The sequence below is a fragment of the Lepisma saccharinum genome, chromosome 23 (genome assembly GCF_977018435.1).
Source record: "Lepisma saccharinum chromosome 23, izLepSacc3.1, whole genome shotgun sequence".
NCBI lineage: Eukaryota > Metazoa > Arthropoda > Insecta > Zygentoma > Lepismatidae > Lepisma > Lepisma saccharinum.
Window position 1 is genome coordinate 24,801,654 of NC_139251.1, and position 20,273 is coordinate 24,821,926.

Genomic DNA, 20,273 nt, shown 5'->3' on the forward strand with positions numbered 1-20,273 from the left:
TGCGATTGTTATCTGCTTAAAAACTCACGCACTGGCCGGATATGACGTTGAGAAAAGGGTTCATTAGAGCGCTTGTGTTGCTTTAATTTGCACAGCGAAACGCCGAAGGAAAAGAACAGAGTGAGATAGAGAGTAAAGGAAGTCGGCACGTTGGGTGGTTTCATCATTGCTGTCATCATGTTTCGTTCTTAAATATCCCCTCTCTGTAGTTGTACGTACATACGTTTCTGCTATCTTGTGATATAACAGAGTATGGTTAATTCAAGTACCAAAACGATCTTAAATCCTTTCATCCCAACTTGTAACTACATTTTTAATGCACATGTGCATGTTTATACATAAGGACATTGGTCAGTAAGCCGTGGCGGAGTGGTTAGCACAGCGCGCTACGACGTGAGGGCTTCCGGTTTCGAATCCCGACCTGGGCATGGGTGTTCTTTGGGAGTGTACCTTCATCAAAATCATCAAATCATCACCCATCCTCCTGTTCGCGATTAGCAAAAAGTGTAAGAAAAACGAAGTAAAATAAATCAAGATCAATCTGTCAAAATTAAGTGAATAATTCTCCACTGTATTCTTATTGTTATTATTAATACCCTGGTTTGTAAAACTAATTAATATAATCGCGTTGCTATTAACTCTAATTATATACATCAACCAACCAACAATCCTTACTTCCCTATTCAAATGTGCCCCTTACCCCCCAAATATGAAAACTTTAATTTTCATTGATGACAATTTGGGTTATATTTGCAGACTGGCAACACTGAATCTTAGCTGAGAATGAACGATGGAATCGCAGTTCAGCGGTGTGCATCATTAAGCAAATTCCTTGTTGAGACGCCAACTGCAACAACATCAAAACGAGCTTTTCTAAAAATATAGGATTTCAAGAAAGAAGGGAGTTATCTGTTATGTAAGACACTACCATTAAAATAACTACTTCATCTGTTCCAGTCTTTCAAAGCTGCTGTCCGATTTTCATATCTGGAACGGAATATCACGTGATGAATTCAAGCTATTCTTCCTTCGTTACAGCTCCATTTCAACTCTTAGTTGATTCACGGCAATTTGCGATTTTGGAAAGCACGATAGTGTAGATTACTATGGATGGAGAACTCGTATTCTTTTCTGATCGTCAAGTCTTTCGTTTCGAACTCTCCGTCAGATGGCACGTCGATCGACTATAGCAATTGCAACAATTACTTAATACTGATATCCAGCAATGACGTAGATCATACATTTATTATATCTATTTTTGCACTGTATAAAATGATTAAAGAGAAACTATTGGTTTGCTTTATAAATTAAACATTATTGGGTGGTGATTTTCAAAGGGAACCTTATCTAAGAACAGAATAGTTTAAAACGATTCTATAGGTGACTCTGTAAGTCAAGGTGACGTATGTACAGTTGGGATTCATGAGTATTACCGTGCAAATTGTCCATCACCATGTTTGTGCACTTCATTTGACGACCCAATAATAGCTTCAAGAATGAAAAGAAAACTCAAAACAAGCTGTTGACAACTTCTGCACAAGCATACATAAAAATCCATCGCTTAAAAACACATAGGATGTAAGAGAAAAATTAATGAAAATAGTCATGGACAATTTACCGAGCAATATGAGTGGATCACACTGTACAGATTATATGTGTTATATTGGGAGTTAAAGATACTAAGTTTATTCTTGAAATCTCTCTCGGAAAAGTAATTTTACACCTGAAGTTGTACAGAAAGCACAATTTATAAAATGTTACACAATTGTCTTAATAACGTGTGCATTCAACAGATCCAAATCTTCGTTTGATTTGGAAGGATGGGGTGTTCATCAGTGGCGCGCCCAAAAGGGGTTGGTGGGTTTCATACCCCTTCCCTCTTTGGCCCAATATTCCTAAAACAGAACGCCAAAGGTAGGAAACGATGGCATAATGAAGGCTGACTACTAAAAAAGTATATTACCCCCCCCCCCCTTCGAGAATCCTGGCACGCCACTGGGTTTCATTATTACAATACTCTAAAAAGGAAAAATTCTATAAATAGATGTAATCTTGATCACGTGTAATGAATATAGCTACAAAAGTATACTTATATTGAATCGAAAAAAGGGGATATAAAACAGTAATAACACATTACAATTCACACAGAGATATGCAAGTACATTGGCACTAGTCATGGATTTGTGAGTTACTTTTTGAGCGAGATTAGTTCACCAACCGTGAACTTCTTGTATCTTACAAAGTTTGATATAAATAGTATATTTAATTTCACTCTCACCTGAATGTTTACTGAGATTTGGCCATATTAATTACCACATTTTCTTGTACTAAAGTTGTGGTTTCGTATCGATTCCACGAGTAGAGTAAATAAGAGTAGTGCGTTCACTTTCCAGTGTTACTGCCAAATACGTATTTGATACATACATAGCTAAACGATTCTACTAAGCACAATAGAACTTAGTGCTGAATTTGAGTCTAAAAATTAGGTCTTAGGGAGATTTCACACCGAGGTGACAAGCGACACGTGTCGCTTGAGGATTTCACCAATCGAACACAAGTTTGGCTGCTTGTCATGCCACTGGTGTTGATTGGTTAGTTCCCAAGCAACATGTATCGCTTGCCGCTTCGGTCTGAAATCTCCTTAACAGTTAACATCATTGGATCTATCTTTGTTAAATACATATCTTAAGTGCAGGTTAAACGTGACTGAAAGTTGTTAAGCCAAAGCATTTTCTCTAATAGCTTCTATACAGTAATCACATAATATTTCGGCCTCCCCGATGACGTAGTGGTAGCGTCGTTGCCTTGTAATCAAGGGGTCCCGGGTTCGATACCCGGTGGAGGCACATAGTGGTTCGGGTTCCACTTTAAACTGCAGGTACAGTTCCGGTTAGCCTATCTGTGCATAAAGTGGACTTAAAATGCAAACCAGCAATCATATAAACACACACACTGCATTTGATGGCAACACTGATTGCAGATGATGGCAACACCGATTGCAAATAGGAACTCCCAATAGAATTCCACTGTTTACACACCTGACTCTTCACAGTAACACTTGTTCTCTACCGCATAGCGTCCTTTAGGGCACAGCTCATAGGAGAGGTGCGTGAGAAGGTCCTTAAAGAGGAACTTGTCCATGCTATTCCCGACGTAGTGGAGGAATGTCCAGGATCCGAAATCCAACTTTTTGGACACGAGGTCAAACACTTCCTGGTTGTTGTCCGGTAATGTAGAGTAGAAGACACATCGATCGAAGAACTCGTTGTGAGAGTGGAGGAGGAACGCCACCAGCCTCCAGACGAGAGCCAAACCGGAAGTAGCAGCAAGGATGACGAACCAGAACCAGAGAAACACGTAGATCTTCTCGTTGATGATGTTGAGCGTCATGACGCAGAGGAAGTCCTTGGTAACTATGGTCCCGGTGTCGCCGAACTTGGCGACAATACAGTGCGTCATCTTCGGGAAGATCACCTCCATTGGATCGAGACGGTATTCAGAGTCTGTGTAGACAAGTTTGACCACGTCCGGGCCGTAGGTGAGGAATATTCCTCCGAGGAAGAGATTTGTGAAGTACATGTTGCCGACGACATTGACAAAGTTGAGTACCTCTGCTAGTACAAGCCCAAACGTCCACGTTCTGTAGACGTACAAGTGGTCGACGAAGCACTTGCAGATCTCTCTCAACTTCTTGTGCCGGTCCGATTTGGACGGGACGACCAGGTCCTTCTTGTCAGCGCTTCTGTGGAACGTCTGCTGATAGTCTTGGGAGGAAAGAGACATGAGTTCGAACCCCAAGACGTACTGCTTCAGCTTCCCGCCCTCGTAGCATTTCCAGACGTAATGCGGTGCGTAGAACAAGATGGCCTGGAGGAAAAGCACGAAAGGTACCCACTGATAGTGGAAATGATACTTGAGCTCGTCCTCTTTTGTGTCGTGAGGCCCAACTCCCGGGTACAGCCTGGTGCTGGTCTTGTTCTGGTGCTTAGTAACCGTGTACGATCCACCGATGAAGCAGAAAGACTTGACGAAAGTTTCAAAGTCGTCCAGCCACTTGTGGTCCCCCTCGCAAGATATGTGGTCGCCAAAGTACTGGGAGAAGGTCACCATGATCACGCAGACCAGGAGAAACAGGGTGGTACATCTGTAGTGAAGCTTGGCAGCGAAGTTATCAATACTCGCAGATGACTTGATCTTCACCACCGACGACAGGTGTTTCATGGACGCCAACATGGCGGCGACGTATCTTCGGACGAACCTTCAATGCACAACTGTGCTCGTCCAGCAAGTTCGGGCATTGAGGAAAAATTGTGAACTTCCTGATCGCCCGGAAAACCGCAGTGAGGAAACGTTCGCATCCTGTCGTTCATTAGAGGGGAGGGGGCGATAAGTTCGCCGAATTGCTTCGAGGGCATGCAGAACAGAAACAGGGAAGTAGCTGAGGATTTCCCCCCAAAATTGCTGTGACCTCATCTGGAGTTACATCATACTCCAAGCTGCGAAAGCTGCCTAATCTTCGGCACAGAGAATGCTGATTACTAAGCAGCGATTAATGTTCAAAACTGAATAAAATGTCACACACACATACTTCCATACCCCTCCCCACCTTTATCAGGATGCAGAGGCAGATATTTTTGTAAGAGGGGATCAATTATTTTTATTACAAACTAATTGCCAATTTATCATTAATATCCTTGCGAGAGAATTTTAGACTCTCTTAATTTTCTTCACTTTTCATACCGTTAATGTACTAGAATGTATAGTTATTCTGTTTTATTATTAATTTCGTTGATGGAAAACCTTTGATAGTTATGGGGGATATTAGTAATGGAAGTTGATGACTGCTACCTCGCTAGGATGCGAATCTTTTTACCACGGCTAAGATATCTTCAGGGCAGGCACGTATCCAGAGGGGGGGCTCAGGGGGCTCGAGCCCTCTCCGAAATTTTTCGATTTACACTAGATAAAATGATGTTTTTGGCTTGTGTGTGTGAAATAAAATATTGTGATTATAAATTAAAGAGATCGAGGAAAAGCGGAGAAAATTATTGAGGAAAAGCGGAGAAAAATATTGAGGAAAAGCGGAGAATGTTCTAGAACCCTGAGGGATAACCCTGTTATTGATAATATTGTATGTAAACTTTTCTTGCTCTTTCGGTGTTGTCGCAACGAACTTGAGCAATATTTAAAGATTTGTCAGCATTTGGAAGTTGCACAAGAAAGCACTGTTGAAGGCAGTCGGGTGATTCGTTTGATTACTAATTCTCTGAAAAGTGAATAGGAGGTGGAGTCGAACTACACAACATTTTATGTGCGGAACATTCCAGAATATAATATGGACATAAATACGCGGATTCAATTTCACGGTTGGTCTGTATAACAGAATCATTCAATAAGGTTTCAGGAGTAAGTGTGACAGTCGGTTAGTGATCAGTCAGTGTCCATTGACAGTTTCATACGATGTAGAGATTAGGGGGGGGGGGAGAACTAGTGACACATTTTGCTGGAAAGTGCGGAAGTCTACCACTATTACAAGTTCGGGTCCCAAGCTGAAGACATTGCCGACAGTGTAGTGCTAGTTTCGGGTCATGAGCCGAAGAGATCGAAGGTATATATATATATATAAAAGGAAATAAGCTGCACAGATCGACTGAAAATCTAAGTTTTGAGTGATGATTTATTAGTTACTGGACCAAGTTTCCTGTATGCAGTCCGAGAGTTTCGTGGGTTAAAAAAGGACTTTTAAGTCAACTATTTTGAAAAAACACTCAAACACTAACTACCACAAAGGGGCAGTCATGAAGGCCGAAAATTTTATTAATGTCGAGAAGAGAATGCAAGAAGATGTTGCATATGTGGGAATTTTAGCGGAAAAAGCAAGCTCAACCATGACTCCAAAACCAGGGTCTCTGGCATATACCGTGCCATTCTTTGTTCTACCAAGTGAGCTACCGAGTCACCCTTGGCTTCGCTTGATCTTTTGCTGTCGCTGTAGAGCAATGGCACGGTATGCCTGGTGGAGTCAGCATTTTCCGCTAAAATTTCTCATGGCACATCTCTTGTGTATGCCCAACCGTAAGATGTTGCCTGTTTAATTAACAAGCACAGAAAAAGGATATAGAATAAAACTAAGGGACATTACCACCGGTTGACAAGATATTTTTCTTCTGTGGTCAACACGGGCTGCCGTTTCAAGGTGACAGTGAGATTGACCCAACAACAAGCTATGCGTGTCGCTTGAGGATTTCACAAATCGAACACAGGCTTGTGCAGCCTGTCGTGCCGCTACGGTGTGAAAAGTTTCTGTTGATTGGGTCACTCATTGCAAACGACGTGTGTGTGCCTTCGGTCTGAATTCTTCCTAAATCTTGAAGATCCAAGTCACAAGAACGGAAAATTAGGATTTTTGTTGAGGTTACGTTTCGAAGGCAGGCGACAACACCATAAAGGATCATATCCAAACCTGGGAAAATACATTAGAATGGGCCGGACCCTGTGGCTGAGTGGTTAGCACATCGCGATGCGACGCCAAGGGTCCCGGTTTCGAATCCCGCTCGGCAATGGTTGGTTGTGAATGTCCATTCATCAATTCCATCACTCATCCCCATCTTCGCAAATTAGCCAAGAGGCACAAAACGCGAAGTAAAATAAAATAAATCAAATCAAAACATTCGAATGGATTGTCCATTGCGGATAGTGTAGTGCTATAGTACAGGGGGGCTTAGAAAGAGCGTTTTGCGGGCTAACATCAGACGTCGCTCGCACACTATTGCCGATACTCTCGTGTCGTCTGCTCCTCAGCCGAACAAACAGGCCGAGGTAGCAAGAGGCAGAGGATTACTCACTTTTCCAGAAGGGTGCAGCGAGCTAGCTGTGGCAACCGGGCTCGCTCATTCGCGGACCTGATTGGTTCTCGCAGACACCCCCCCATATTGTCGTCTGCTGTAAGCCCGCGAAGCGATCTTTCTAAAGCCTCCTGCACTATAGTTTCGGGTCATGAGCCGAAGAGATCGAAGGTCTCTAAAGTAAATATTTCAGCAGTAATGGGCATTGGAGCATCATTTTTTTAAAAAAGGGAAATAAGCCGCACAGATCGACTGAAAATCTAAGTTTTGAGTGACGATTTATTAGTGACCGACAAAGTTTCCTGTATGCAGCCCGAGAGTTTCGTGGGTTAAAAAAGGACTTTTAAGTCAACTGTTTTGGAAAAACACTCAAACACTAACTACCACAAAGGGGCAGCCATGAAGGCCGAAAATTTTATGAATGTCGAGAAGAGAAAGCAAGAAGATGTTGCATATGTGGAAATTTTAGCGGAAAAAGCAAGCTCGACCATGACTCTGGCATATACCGTGCCATTCTTTGTTCTACCAAATGAGCTACCGAGTCACCCTTGGCTTCTCTTGATTAGTGTTGCTCACGGGACGGGACAAGCCTTTTGAAATTCGAGACGGGACGAGACGGAATGCCTTTCTCGTCTCGTTTTCGAGACGAGACACGAGACGGGACGGGACAGCTTTTTGAAAAGTCTCGTCTCGTCTCGAATGTCTCGAAAAAATAAAAGCAAAATATTTAATCAGTTGCAAATACTTCTTTGCTTGGAAAAAGGTATTTCAATTAGAAGCGTGTATTAAGTCAAAAGAAGCCTATTTTAGAGAGAGGAATGAATGAATTGAATACCTAAACTTATTTTCAATACTCTTTCGAAACACAGAGTTACTCCCCATTTTTATTTTTCAATTCATTCCAGGTTAATAATTTTATGTTACGATGGCACTCCAGATACTAAAGCAATTCTGAATAACATCAAGTAAAAGGGCAGGTAGAGAAGGTGGAAGGAGGGGCCAGAACATCGTGGAGTATCTGAGTCCGAGATTTATCTTGTAAACATAGTCTCAGCTCTATAGGTTGGAAAGATAAACGGAGCGACGGGTAGGTTTTATTATTATTATTCAATTTTTACATCAAAGGGTGTACAGAAGTGAATGTTATTACGAAGTAGGAAAAACATTGTGGGAAACATGGCAGTACAAATTGATAAGGAGTTGTTGGGAAAGTTATTAAGGAGTCCAAGATATTAGCAATATTAAGAGAAAGAGATAATTAGGGACAAATAATCTTGCATTATCCCACTCCGAACAGCTGAGAGCTAAAGAGGAGGAGAAAATACGGGAAATATGGAAATAAGTAATTTGGTGATTTTAGTGTTTACAGGGAACCATGACAAGATTTTACCACGTGATTATTTGCACGGGTTGCGAAATTTTTAGAATGTTATGGTGACGACGCCAGAGGAGGCAGGGGGACGCCCCATGTCAGACACTTCACCACCCCCCCCCCTCCTGGGCCTTCCAACTGAAGTTAACTAAATATCGAATAATAAGAGAGTTCATTTATAAGAGTATGACGATTTTCACCTTTTCAAAGTGGTGTATTCTGCATGATATCACTTTCCTGCTTATAATAGCAACTTGATTAACAAATATTAATTTGTTTAGTATATATATAGCTATGTGTATGTGACTTTAGTTCAAGATTCAAGCGCTGACCTGGGCATAGGTGATTTCTCATTCATTTATGTCCTGTAATAGTCGAGATTAACCTAAGTTTTAACCAGTCTTAAGAACTGGGAAAAAGTGTTGAATGTGGATGGTTTAAAACATCACGAATATTTTCAGGACCACAATACATCATCTTTAGTACGGGCAAATTATTCTAATCGTGGTCGTTAGTGACAACGCTAATTATTAAAAGACATTCAAAGTTGATTCAAGATTTTATTTGGTTGGTTGATTTGATGTTTTAAGTCCACTTTATGAACAGAAAAGCCAATCGGGTTTGAACTTATAGTTTAAAGTGCCTCCACTGGGTATCGAACCCAGGACCAAAGGTGATCGGAGAAAACCCGACACTACATGTCAGTTGTTGTGGATTCATCGCGGTTTCTTACTATTCAGGGACTTGAATTTCGAGATGATGAGTCTGAGGAAACCGTAACATAGGGAATTTCTTCGATACTCTTGAAGTTAATGAGGGGATATTATTTGGAAATGTATTGAACGTGAACCTTAAAATGCAAATTACACTTAAAATTCGATTCAAAACATATCGCGGGCAGGTAAAAGAACGCTTATTAGGATTTGCCACTCTTCAATCATTGGATGCAGGTTCGCTCTTTCTCGTACATATCAAAATCGAAGAACTTCTTCCCAAGAACTCCATAGGTGCCTGTAATTGTGTAGAACGGACATACGTTGGAGTGGTAGAGTAAAAGTAATGCCAGGGTCAGAATATTTCTTAAATTATCAGATAACTGTAACCTTTGTCTGTAACATTTCCCTGAAATGTGAAACACAAATTTTGCCCAAAACTCTTCAGCGTTACGAAGATGGTTGTCCTTAAAATCTTTGAAAAGGCTTGCTCGAAACAGGATGCTATATGCAAACTGCCTCATTTGGCTGTTCTTGCCATTGAGAAGAAATGTCAAGTCTTGGACGTACCAAAGGTGGGCAATGTGTTCTCCAAAGCACATAGAGCAGAATTCTCCTACAGGAGAAGTGCCTCACATTGTTTCTAATACTTAAGAAGATTAATTTCTTCCAACGTCACGTTTATTTTGCAAGAAAATTAAACTCTTCGAAGCATTTTTTCGTCATTTATATTATTGTCTTATAACTTAAATATTTATATCAGTAGTTTCATCTCAAGAAATACGATGAACTATAAAATTATGAATGTCTTCCAATACTGAAATAGGCCACTAGAGACAACGCAACTTATCAATAAAAAAGAATTAATGTCTTTATTAAAACGAATCATGTGGAGATAAACTCGTAATCAAGAAGTAAATTTAGGCACTAAACGTCCACTCTAAATAAAAGACAAACACAAAACACCTTACATGAATATAATAATAATAATTATTATTATTATTATAATAATAATTATTATAAGTATTATTATATATGTATATATATGTGTAGTGTTTTCGGGCGTTACAATATTTTGTTGCCAGCCTTCCGCCCCCCCCCAGTCACATTTCCCTGGCGCCGTCACTGGTTGGAAGTAAATTTATTAGGACGAGGAAAGTAACATTAGCTGTTGACAGTGTTGCACCAAAGGACGTGATGTGTGCTACTGTTTGTATAAATTATAGGAAATTTAAGCAAAAAATTATAATTGTTGAGACTTGAGAGTTGTTTCCTTCATTTGATCGTAGGAAGAGGTTTTCTGAGACAGAGTGGGATTATTTTACACATACATGAGAAAGGGTGGTTGTTTAAAGAGAGACGTATTTTTCACATTTTTTAAAAGTTCAGATAAAACGAGAATTTAGCCTTACTCTTATAAAAAGAAATAACGCAGTACAGGGAAAGAATAACTCTTCACATTTCTCGCACCTGGTGGGATGCAACCCACATGCACAAGAGTATTGCAGGAAGTCTATGAACGAGGATGAAGAGGGATATGTGAAATTTGACTTAGCTGGGGGTGAATTAGTGGGTTCTAATATTCTTAAGGTTGATATTGGGTTTTAAGTCCATTTGATTCACAAATAGGCTAAATCGCGAATAGTGTTGCCCACGAGACGAGACTTTGGCTTGTCTCGTCTCGTGGAGTCTCGTGGAATTGCTGTCCCGTCTCGAAAATATTCGTTTGTCTTATGACACATGGTCAATCTCGTCTCGTCTCGAATTTTTAAAAGCCTGTCCCGTCTCATCCCGTGGGCAACTCTAATCGCGAACCGACCTCCAGTTTAAAGTGCGATCCGATCCACTTTGTGCCTCCATTGGGTATCGAACGCGGGGACCCTTGATTACAAGACCTCGACGTTATTACTACGTAATCGGGGAGGCACTCAATTTACACAAATATGTTGATTCCAATAACACGTTATATGTATAATCTGATAATGATGCACTTTTGGTGCATCTAAACATATTTTTTTCAACTATAGCATGTCTAAAAGAATCACTGAAGTTGGGATTTTTATAACTTCAGGAGGCACGGCTCTGTAAATGTGCAATATAAAATATATGCAGGTTTGCCTTCCATATGTGGTGGTTTTGTCACGTTTCTTCGCTTCGTACAACACACTTTTGCAGGAACGGCTTCTTGCATCCTCCTGGGGCCTTGCTCTAGCTAAACAAAAATATATATTTCTTTAGCATAATCGAGGGTTACTTTTTCCTGCCGAACAAGGATTTTATTGCGATCATACGGCTTTGAATGACAGTATCAATGAAGATTTATATACACTACTACTTATAATAATGAGAATAAAATATTAATCAGGAATTTTATTTTTCGTCAAGTGGACTTAACATCCTTTTTTGTTATTTAGCAAATATTCAATTCATCACCTTTTTTGACATTAAACTTCTTGCCAGGACAGTTGTTTTTATGCAAATTTAGGCGATCTTAGCTACACGTAAGCTAGATATTAACTAATATTCGTGCTGTTATATTACTATTCTTCTACAATCTTTGTAATAATTCATGTAATAACAATAATAGAATTGATTAATTTACATATTCAAGTGAATAGACCTATGAAGTATATTAATGCATTAATTTAAACATTTGCTTAATTGTTGTCGTTAATGTTATTATTATCATTTTTTCTGAAACACTTGGCTCAGACACCCTCCCTCGACATATATTTCTAGATGCGTGCCTGCCGAAGGATAAATTAGATCAAGCGGTGGTGGTACCGGAAAAGGCTAAAGGGAAAACAAAGAAGTATGTGCGTCATAAGCTGGGCATAAGAAACAGCACAATATCACAAAGAAACACTTTTTGAAACTTATGTCATAGAAGATGTTTAACAATATTAAGAATAATAAATGCTTTCTATTTGTAATATACTAAATATTGAAATTTTAAATAGTCCTTTGTGTTCGTACTACACATTTAAAAACTTTTTTGTTGCTCCCCAGCGCCAAGCTTAGAATTTAAAGAAAAAATGTACATTTTCATAGTGCACGGAAGTTCGACATTCAGAAAGAAGGAAGGTCTAGTGGAAAACATTTCAAAACTTCCAAAAGGTATAGCAGTAATGAAAAGAGCACTCTTGTATGGAAGCCAGAAAAACCACAAGGTAGATTTCATAAGATACCTAGCAATCAGTAACCAACAAACTGCATTTTTAATATTAATGTCCTTATTATTAACGAACCTTATTTATTCTCACCACGCAATGGGTAAAATATTTGGAGCTTTATCCCACTTTCCGGAAAAAATATTTCGTCTTTCTGCTACTTTTGACTTTTGTTGGCATGATATCCCGGATCACTTTTACGAGACGAGACGAGACAAAACGAGACGGGACGAGACGAGACGGGACAGAACCCTTCGAGACGGGACACGAGACGGGACAAACGAATATTTTCGAGACGAGACGAGACAGCATTTTCACGAGACGGGACGGGACAGACCAAAGTCTCGTCCCGTCTCGTCTCGTGGGCAACACTACTCTTGATCCTTTCCTGTCACTGTAGAGCAATGGCACAGTATGCCTGGTGCAGCCTGCATTTTCCCCTAAAATTTCTGCATGGCACATCTCTTGTGTATGCCAAACCGTAAGATGTTGCCTGTTTAATTAACAAGCACAGAAAAAGGATATAGAATAAAACTAAGGGGCATTACCACCGGTTGACAAGATATTTTTCTTCTGTGGTCAACACGAGCTGCCGTTTCAAGGTGACAATGAGATTGACCCATCAGGTTTCATACCGAAGCTACAAGCTATACGTGTCGCTTGAGGATTTCACAAATCGAACACTGGCTTGTGCAGCCTGTCGTGCCGCTACGGTGTGAAAAGTCTCTGTTTATTGGGTCACTCATTGCAAACGACGTGTGTGTGCCTTCGGTCTGAATTCTTCCTAAATCTTGATGATCCAAGTCACAAGGATGGAATCAAATCAAATCAAAACATTAGAATGGATTGTCCATTACATACCAGCTTCGTGAAACGGACACACACATATACTGAGATCGTTTCGGCACAAACACAACGTTCGTACATTGCAACATAGGAATCGAGTGATAAACAATGGCAGATTTAGAAGACAGTTGCTCTCCATTTTTGGCCCCGCACTATGGCTCTTTAATGCTAACCTTTGTCTACCAAGAGAAAGTAAACTTTTCTTGCCCCCTCCCCCCCCCCCCTTCCCGTCCGTTTTGGAACTGAATCGCCACCATCGACCTTAAACCTTGCGAGGTTCTATCTTTACCCCTGTAAAAAAATTATGTTTAACCCCCCCCCCCCCCCCGAAAAGAATTTCTGGATACGTGCCTGCTTCAGGGTAGAGTTCTTGTTAGAAATGAAATCAAACCGTAAGCCTACCAATGGAGACAGTTAAAAGATTATATTACATCCTTCTTTGTACATTAATAACACATCACTTAGATTGATGGAATAGGTAGACACAAATTTGCATTGGTACTTTGACTTCTTTAAATTTGTTAATTATTTACATATAAGTATTAATCTTATTTGATAAGCATTTTTATTAATTTATTATTTTTATGCCTTTTCTTTATCATCTTACGCCGTATTCTATTAATTTTCATCTTTCTAATTGACTCTGTCACTTATTTACATTGTCCTTCGTGCACATCAGTGCAATCTTCTATTTTCTATGTCTGGTGCTGCCATCTCTGTTACATCTTATCAACTATCTACAAGAATTATGCCTATTGGATACATAACATGACCTAAAAAATCTTTTAAAAAAAGACCTATAGAATGACCTTAAAATTATTTAAAAATTACCTAAAAATGGTCAAAAATTATCTAAAAATATTTTTTTCTCTGAAAATGAAAGCTGGATTATTTTCACGAATTACAAAACAGTAGTTGAATAATTTGATAAAACCCTATGTTTGGTGGTTTAAACTACTGAAGCAAAGGAAAAAGCTATTGAATGCTATGTAGTTTTGCATATTTTTTAATATTGTGACTAATTTTTCTTTAAAGCCATAGATTAAAGCGATAATTGGCAAGCAAAAGTGTTTCAAGTTTGCTGGAGAAAAAATAAATTTTCCACAATTAATTAATTTAATCCATTGCCAAACATTTCAGTTAGAAATAATGTTGTGCTTTTCCATTGACCGTACATTCGATTAATGGCGAATTTGCTACAAGGACCATGTCAGGAAATTTTTATATGTAAGCTATGCTATAGAAAATGCATTTAAAATTCACGAAACAACAAAGTATGAGAAAAATAAACCTCAAAAATTAAAGAAAAGGCAAAAAATACTGAAAAATGACCTAATACCAAAAAAAGGTCGGAATATAAAAAGATATATAATATATGAATAATGTTTTCTGGCACAACATAAACAATATAATAATCTTGTGCGGTCTATCGCCAACTGTATTTTCAGATGCTGATCGACTACTGTATCGTGCAAGGAACACGCTGAAAGAAGGTGAATTACTTGTACAGTCAACGGCAAAGATAATGGTAGGCAAATTGTCCACCGCTATTTTAATTACTTTTTATTCTACATCCTGTGTTGTTTCAAGGAATGAAACTATGTTGGTTCGAAGCAGTCATTGTTCTCTGCTTATTGACGTCTTTATTTCAATTCATTGTCATCACATTGTATAATACAGACCGAATGAAAATGGTGGTGGACAATTCGCCTACTGTTTCTTTCGCCGTTGGGTGTACAGTAAAAATTTGCGCTGTAGGACCTTGAAGGGTGTTCCGTACAGGACGCCGAATTAGAAAATTAAATAAAAATAAGGAAAATATCATGAAGATAGTTATATTTCACATATATGTAACCAGTAACATCTCCCATTTACGTATGAAAGACAATGTCAGGCATATGTCCACCCCTACTGAGTCTGCATGCATTTATACGCTCCACATAATTATTGATAACCCTCTCGCAGATTTCTGTCCGATGCCTCCAATCACCCGTATGTTTTCCGCCTTCAGTTCCAAAAGGGTTCCTGGTTTGTTGGCGTACACCTGTGATTTCACAAACCCCCATAAGAAGAAATCACAGGGTGTAAGATCACATGACCTTTCCGGCCATTCCTGGTCACCGTGCAAAGAGATCACTCATTGCAGGAATTTTTCATGGCGTTCCATATCGTAACCACAACAAACGAGTCAAAACAATTGAGGCTACATTAATCGGCATGACAAGAGATGCTAACATTGGTAAGAACAGGTCTGCCAACCTTAAAACAAAACAATAACACTCGATTCAAATTCGGCGTCCTATAAGGAACACCCTTTATAATACATTCCTACTTTATTCAGCTTCTCTCTTGTAATTATGAAAAAAGAGCTTTCAAGGCGAAAATTATTTTTAAATAATTTTTCAAAATTTTTAGGCCATTTCCAATAATTTTAATTTAATTTAATTTTAATTTAATTACTGTTTTTTTTTTAGATTTTTTAGGTCATCAACTTCCGAATCCTACTGATAGTACCCTCCTAACCAGCTTGCATGCATTAATTCACAATTACAGTTCTAATAATAATTACGTTGTTAGATTAGGAGGTCAGGTTTAGGCACACATCCTTCAATTGCACACTCCAGTTCATGAGCAGTGTGCAGAAAGTTTACGAGCCTGGCGATATGTACGAGGGCTATTTTTTTTTCAACCTCCGATGGCGCCGCCAGCTGGCCCGTGAAGCACTAGGAAGCGGGGCGTCACGCAGCGTGATTGGCGTTCCCCCTGCCCCTACCACCGCCACTGCCAAGGCCAACGCTTCAGTTGAAGCTGAAAGACGGGCGCGTAGAGATGTCTGCTACAATCGATTCTCCCGCCAAGTGCGAGTTGTGTTACTGGTTGACTTTATGGAGCCGGGGACTACAATCAATGAGGCTGCATACTGTGAGACATTGCGGAGACTACGCAGAGCCATCCAGAACAAACGGAGAGGAATTGTCTTGCTTCATGATAATGCCCGACCGCATGTTGCTGCGTCAACCCAATCCCTTCTTCAACGATTCCAGTGGGAAGTGTTTGATCACCCTCTCTACATCCCAGACCTGGCGCCGAGGAACTTCCACCTTTTCCCAGTAATAAACAATTAGTTGGGAGGACGGCGCTTCCACACCAATGAGGAGCTTCGGGACACCGTGCAGACTGGCTCAACAGACAGTTGCAGAGGGTATTGGAAAGCTGCTGCATCGGTACGATAAATGTCTGAATCTTCTTGGTGATAACGTTGAAGAGCAGATTATAGGTGTACTTAACTTTTGTCAATAAACCCATTTTGCTATTCACTGTGGTTTAGATTTCATGCCCTATTGGAGGTTAAAAAAATAGCCAACGTAGTCATCGGCAATAAAAATGACACGTAGATCCTGAAATATCCGCTTCCCTCCAAGGTGTTATGCGTGTTGCCTAACTCCACGGCGATGGGAGAAGTTGCCATTGAAAACTTGCTATTAAAATCCACTTATAACCATAGAGTTAGGCAACACACATAACGCCTTGCAGAAAAGCGAGTATTTATTGCCTGTGACTGTACGTGACACTGCAGCCTATCTCCCGGGCTTATTGCACAACAAACACATCTCTGCTTTCTTTGGACATGCAGTAACTTCGAAACAGGTCGCATGAATGTAGATCCTACCCGCGATTGCGCTCGGTTCGTCTGAAAGTTTGAGCGGATTAAAGCTGCAGGTCACGTTTTAAGAAAATGGCGACAAAACTGCGAAGAACGTAATGTCCAAGAGGCAACACCCTCCTTTGACTCGAACTCCCTCGCAAGGCGCGACAAAAGATAAATGTTCGATCGCTCTTCAAAGATGCCGCTTTATACACCGCATTCCCACTTCTCCAGAGACAGGTACGAATAGCCGCCATGTTTTCAAGCAGGATGACATTGTATATTGTTTTCTCTAAGTTACCGATTTTGTTACTGTCATCCAAGGCCGATTTACGTCGTCGCCTTGTAATCATGGGGTCCCGGCTACGATTCCCGGTGGAGGCACGTAGGCCTGTACAGTGGTTCGGATCCCACTTTAAACTGTAGGTCCAATCCCGATTAGCCATTCTGTGCATAAAGTGGACTTAAAAAAACACAATTCAATCTAAGATGCCGAGTTATATAGACAGTGTAGAATGCAGTCACTTTCCTCCGGGAGGGGTGCACATCAAACTTCACGGGGGGGGGGGGTCATAGACATCAGATTATAATACAGTACTAATAAAACAATACTAGTAGTTTTAAATTGACCCATGATATGTAATGAAATGAAATTAGGTTTAATGAACTAACATTTTAAGAATAATATTATGACAATCAATAAATTAATATAGCATGCAATAATTTACATTTACAACAAACTAACTAAGGAGCCTAGGATTTCTACAGCATATCTGTAGATGATATCAATGAAACTTTCTGTCGGTTCCTCGTCCCTTTCAGTTGACACTTTCACACAAGCTTGAAGCGTACGAGTATCCTGATACATGCTATTTCTTAATTTAGTAGTTATAAAAACGGACCATAATTTAAATTCGTTCATTATTTTCACTTTAGATTAAAAAGAGGACTGAATCAATGCTTATTATTACGAGAGAAAAACAAGAAAGAGTACGTGCTATGTTAAACTTAAGTGAATGAAAAAAAAGCCAAAGTCCAAATGCTCTGTCAAGTTACTGAAATTTGCGTAGGGTCTTCTTAATTTTCTGAGATTTCCCCCTGGCCACTCCTTGAATTCATCACTTATTATAGAGTGCCAAATTGTCAACAATTGAGTTGCTTCTCTAGAAAAAAGGCAAATGTAAGAAGCTGTTATTCTTCAACCACGCTCTTTCATTTTGGTATTATATTCATGAATGCACATAATATTTACTCACAATTATTCCTTTCATAATAAATAGTTTCCAAATTTCATTACACTTTTACAGAATTATATTCGACTTATTAAGATATTTTGTAAGAATATAGATTACCGAGGATGAAGGTGAAGTCAGTAAACAAGGCAGTGTCAGTGGCGCTTGATGTCCACTCCTGTACAATTCCTGTAAAAATGGTTCTCTGTAAGTTTCATAAAGTTTGCATTGAAATATAATGTGGTTCGGAGTTGCAGTATATTCATTGCACAAACAAACTGGGGAAGTCACTAAATTCTTCTTGTAAAGGTGAGCTGCGGCGATAGTGTGATTTGACCTGCAGCGCATTATAGTTGTGAGGGAACTCCGGGAGAGTTGAATCGGTTTAAACCAACATTCCTTTCGAATTATTTCTTGTATAGAATAGTACGCCTTACCGCATTGAGTGCCAGTATTTGTCCACAAGCTTTGCCAGTCAGTAAATAGTATTTTTTTTAGTGTGTGATTCCAAAACTACGGACGGAAACTTTATTGAAAGCGGCCGTTGGATTGTTTGATTCGCTGCATATTTTGTCAAAGTATCTGCTATATTGTTCCCTTCTATTAAATAATATCCAGGTGTCCAAATAAAGTTGATATCATATCCCAATCTCGTTAATTTCAGTGTGAGTATTCTTATGTTAACAATGTACCGTTCCCTACGACATGACCATGATGCAAACTGTAAAGAATTTAGCACAGAGGCTGAATCGGTTGCAATTATAACTGAATTCAACTTCTTCTCTTGTACAGTGGCTCTCAAAGGTTTTAGGACGACGACATTTTAAACTAGGCAACCCAACTTGCCCAAGGCGTTGTTGAGTTGCGTGTAGAGTTAGGCTAAATTTCAGGGTTGCTACATGCACAATAGATATATATAAAATACACGAAAGAAAGAAATCCAAGTATTATTGTATAAATCTAGAAAAAAATATCAGTATTACATTTGTGGCAAATGAGAAATACTTTCTGAAAGAAAGAAAATCGATTTTCTAGTATTTCATAGATGATGAGTCTACACAAAGAAAAAGATGAGAGATGAAACAGAAGAGGACAACAGAGAGGAGAAGAGATAAAACAAATGGGGAAGAGGAAAAGCAAAGGAGGGTAGAAAATGGAGGACAGAAGTGGATAGGAGAAGTAATGAGGAGAAAGGCAAAAGATGCGAGAAGAGATGAGGAAAATGGAGCAAAGAGGAGAGAAGAGAGGAAGGTAATCAGTAGGGAACGGAAGTTTAGGTAAATAAATGTTTTTTTCTGCGATAAGATAGAGACCCTTGTTTTTGCCAAAATTCTGATCATAGCCTTATATGTCAACACAGCAAATTTTATTTTACATAAAAACACATATTTTCCAGTTTTCCATATGTAAATACATATTTTGCGAATTTTCATTTTAAATACATAAAATCGCTCATTGACTTCAGCTACCTCGAAATCCTCGAAGGAAAAATGTTTTTTCTCCGCACCTCTTTCATATCGAGAGTGTCAGGTTTGTTTCGTCTTTGAACACGCTCGCTGGCAGACATCTGGCGCCTCGCCTACGATCCTATTGGGGGAAAATATTACCCTCACTGGATCTAACGCACAAGTGCTAATCTCTAAATGTATACAGATATTTTGGGGAAAACCAAGGTTTTCGAACTTTGTGCCAAATCGCACGTGTTTTGGAAGGTGAAGTAGAGGAAGAGATCTTTCTCACAATATAAGATGCTTTTTAGAGATAATCGTCACAGATTTACAATGGAGAATTCGGAAAAAGAACTATGGTGATCCACTGCAACTCTTCCACAAAATAGCTCACTAAGAGGTAAGCATTTAGTAAGTGATTTCAGGTGTTTAAAATGAATGTAATATTTTGTTTTTGTTACCAAATGCTTTTTTTATTTTTGTCACATATTTTCCTGTTTTTATCACATATTTTCAACATTTATGACACATAAAAAATAAATATTTCTGAGTATTTTAGCACATAAAGTTCCGTTCCCTAGTAATCAGGATGGGAGAAGAGGAGTTTGGAGAGGAGAGAAGGAGACGAGAAGAGGGGAGTGCAGAATAGAGTGAAAGAGAGAAGAAGAGAAGAAGAGGAGGAGAGTGCAGTGGAGTCGGAAATATAAGAAAGGAGAGGAGATAAGAGGAGTGGAGAAGAGTGGGATGGAGACAAGAGGGGAGAAATGGAGGGAGTGCGATATGAGATAAAGCCGAGAAGATGGAGGGGAGAGAAGAAGGAGAAGGAGAAGAGAAGAACAGAAAAGACTGGAGACGAGAGGAGGGAAGATGTAGTTGCAGAAAATATCGTCTCGGCGTCAAGAATTGATGCATTGATCAAATTATCGACATGAAACATTCAATAACATTTTAAAATGTATTGGAGAATGTATTAGATGGGTGCGAAATGCCTTTTGGTTGGG

At 39.5% G+C, this 20,273-nt stretch overlaps 1 protein-coding gene across 1 annotated transcript; it reads right to left on the reverse strand.

The window, feature by feature from the left end:
- Positions 1-2,062: 2,062 nt before the first annotated feature.
- LOC146005216 (innexin inx2-like) lies at positions 2,063-4,284 on the reverse strand. Its single transcript, XM_083144286.1, has one exon. It carries the CDS (start codon positions 4,231-4,233, stop codon positions 3,031-3,033), a length of 1,203 nt encoding a protein of 400 aa, XP_083000412.1. The 5' UTR covers positions 4,234-4,284; the 3' UTR covers positions 2,063-3,030.
- Between the last annotated feature and the right edge of the window lie 15,989 nt (positions 4,285-20,273).

Bases quoted from the DNA above. Each gene is read 5' to 3' on its own strand.
- LOC146005216 (XM_083144286.1), bottom strand. From the start codon at position 4,233: ATGTTGGCGTCCATGAAACACCTGTCGTCGGTGGTGAAGATCAAGTCA.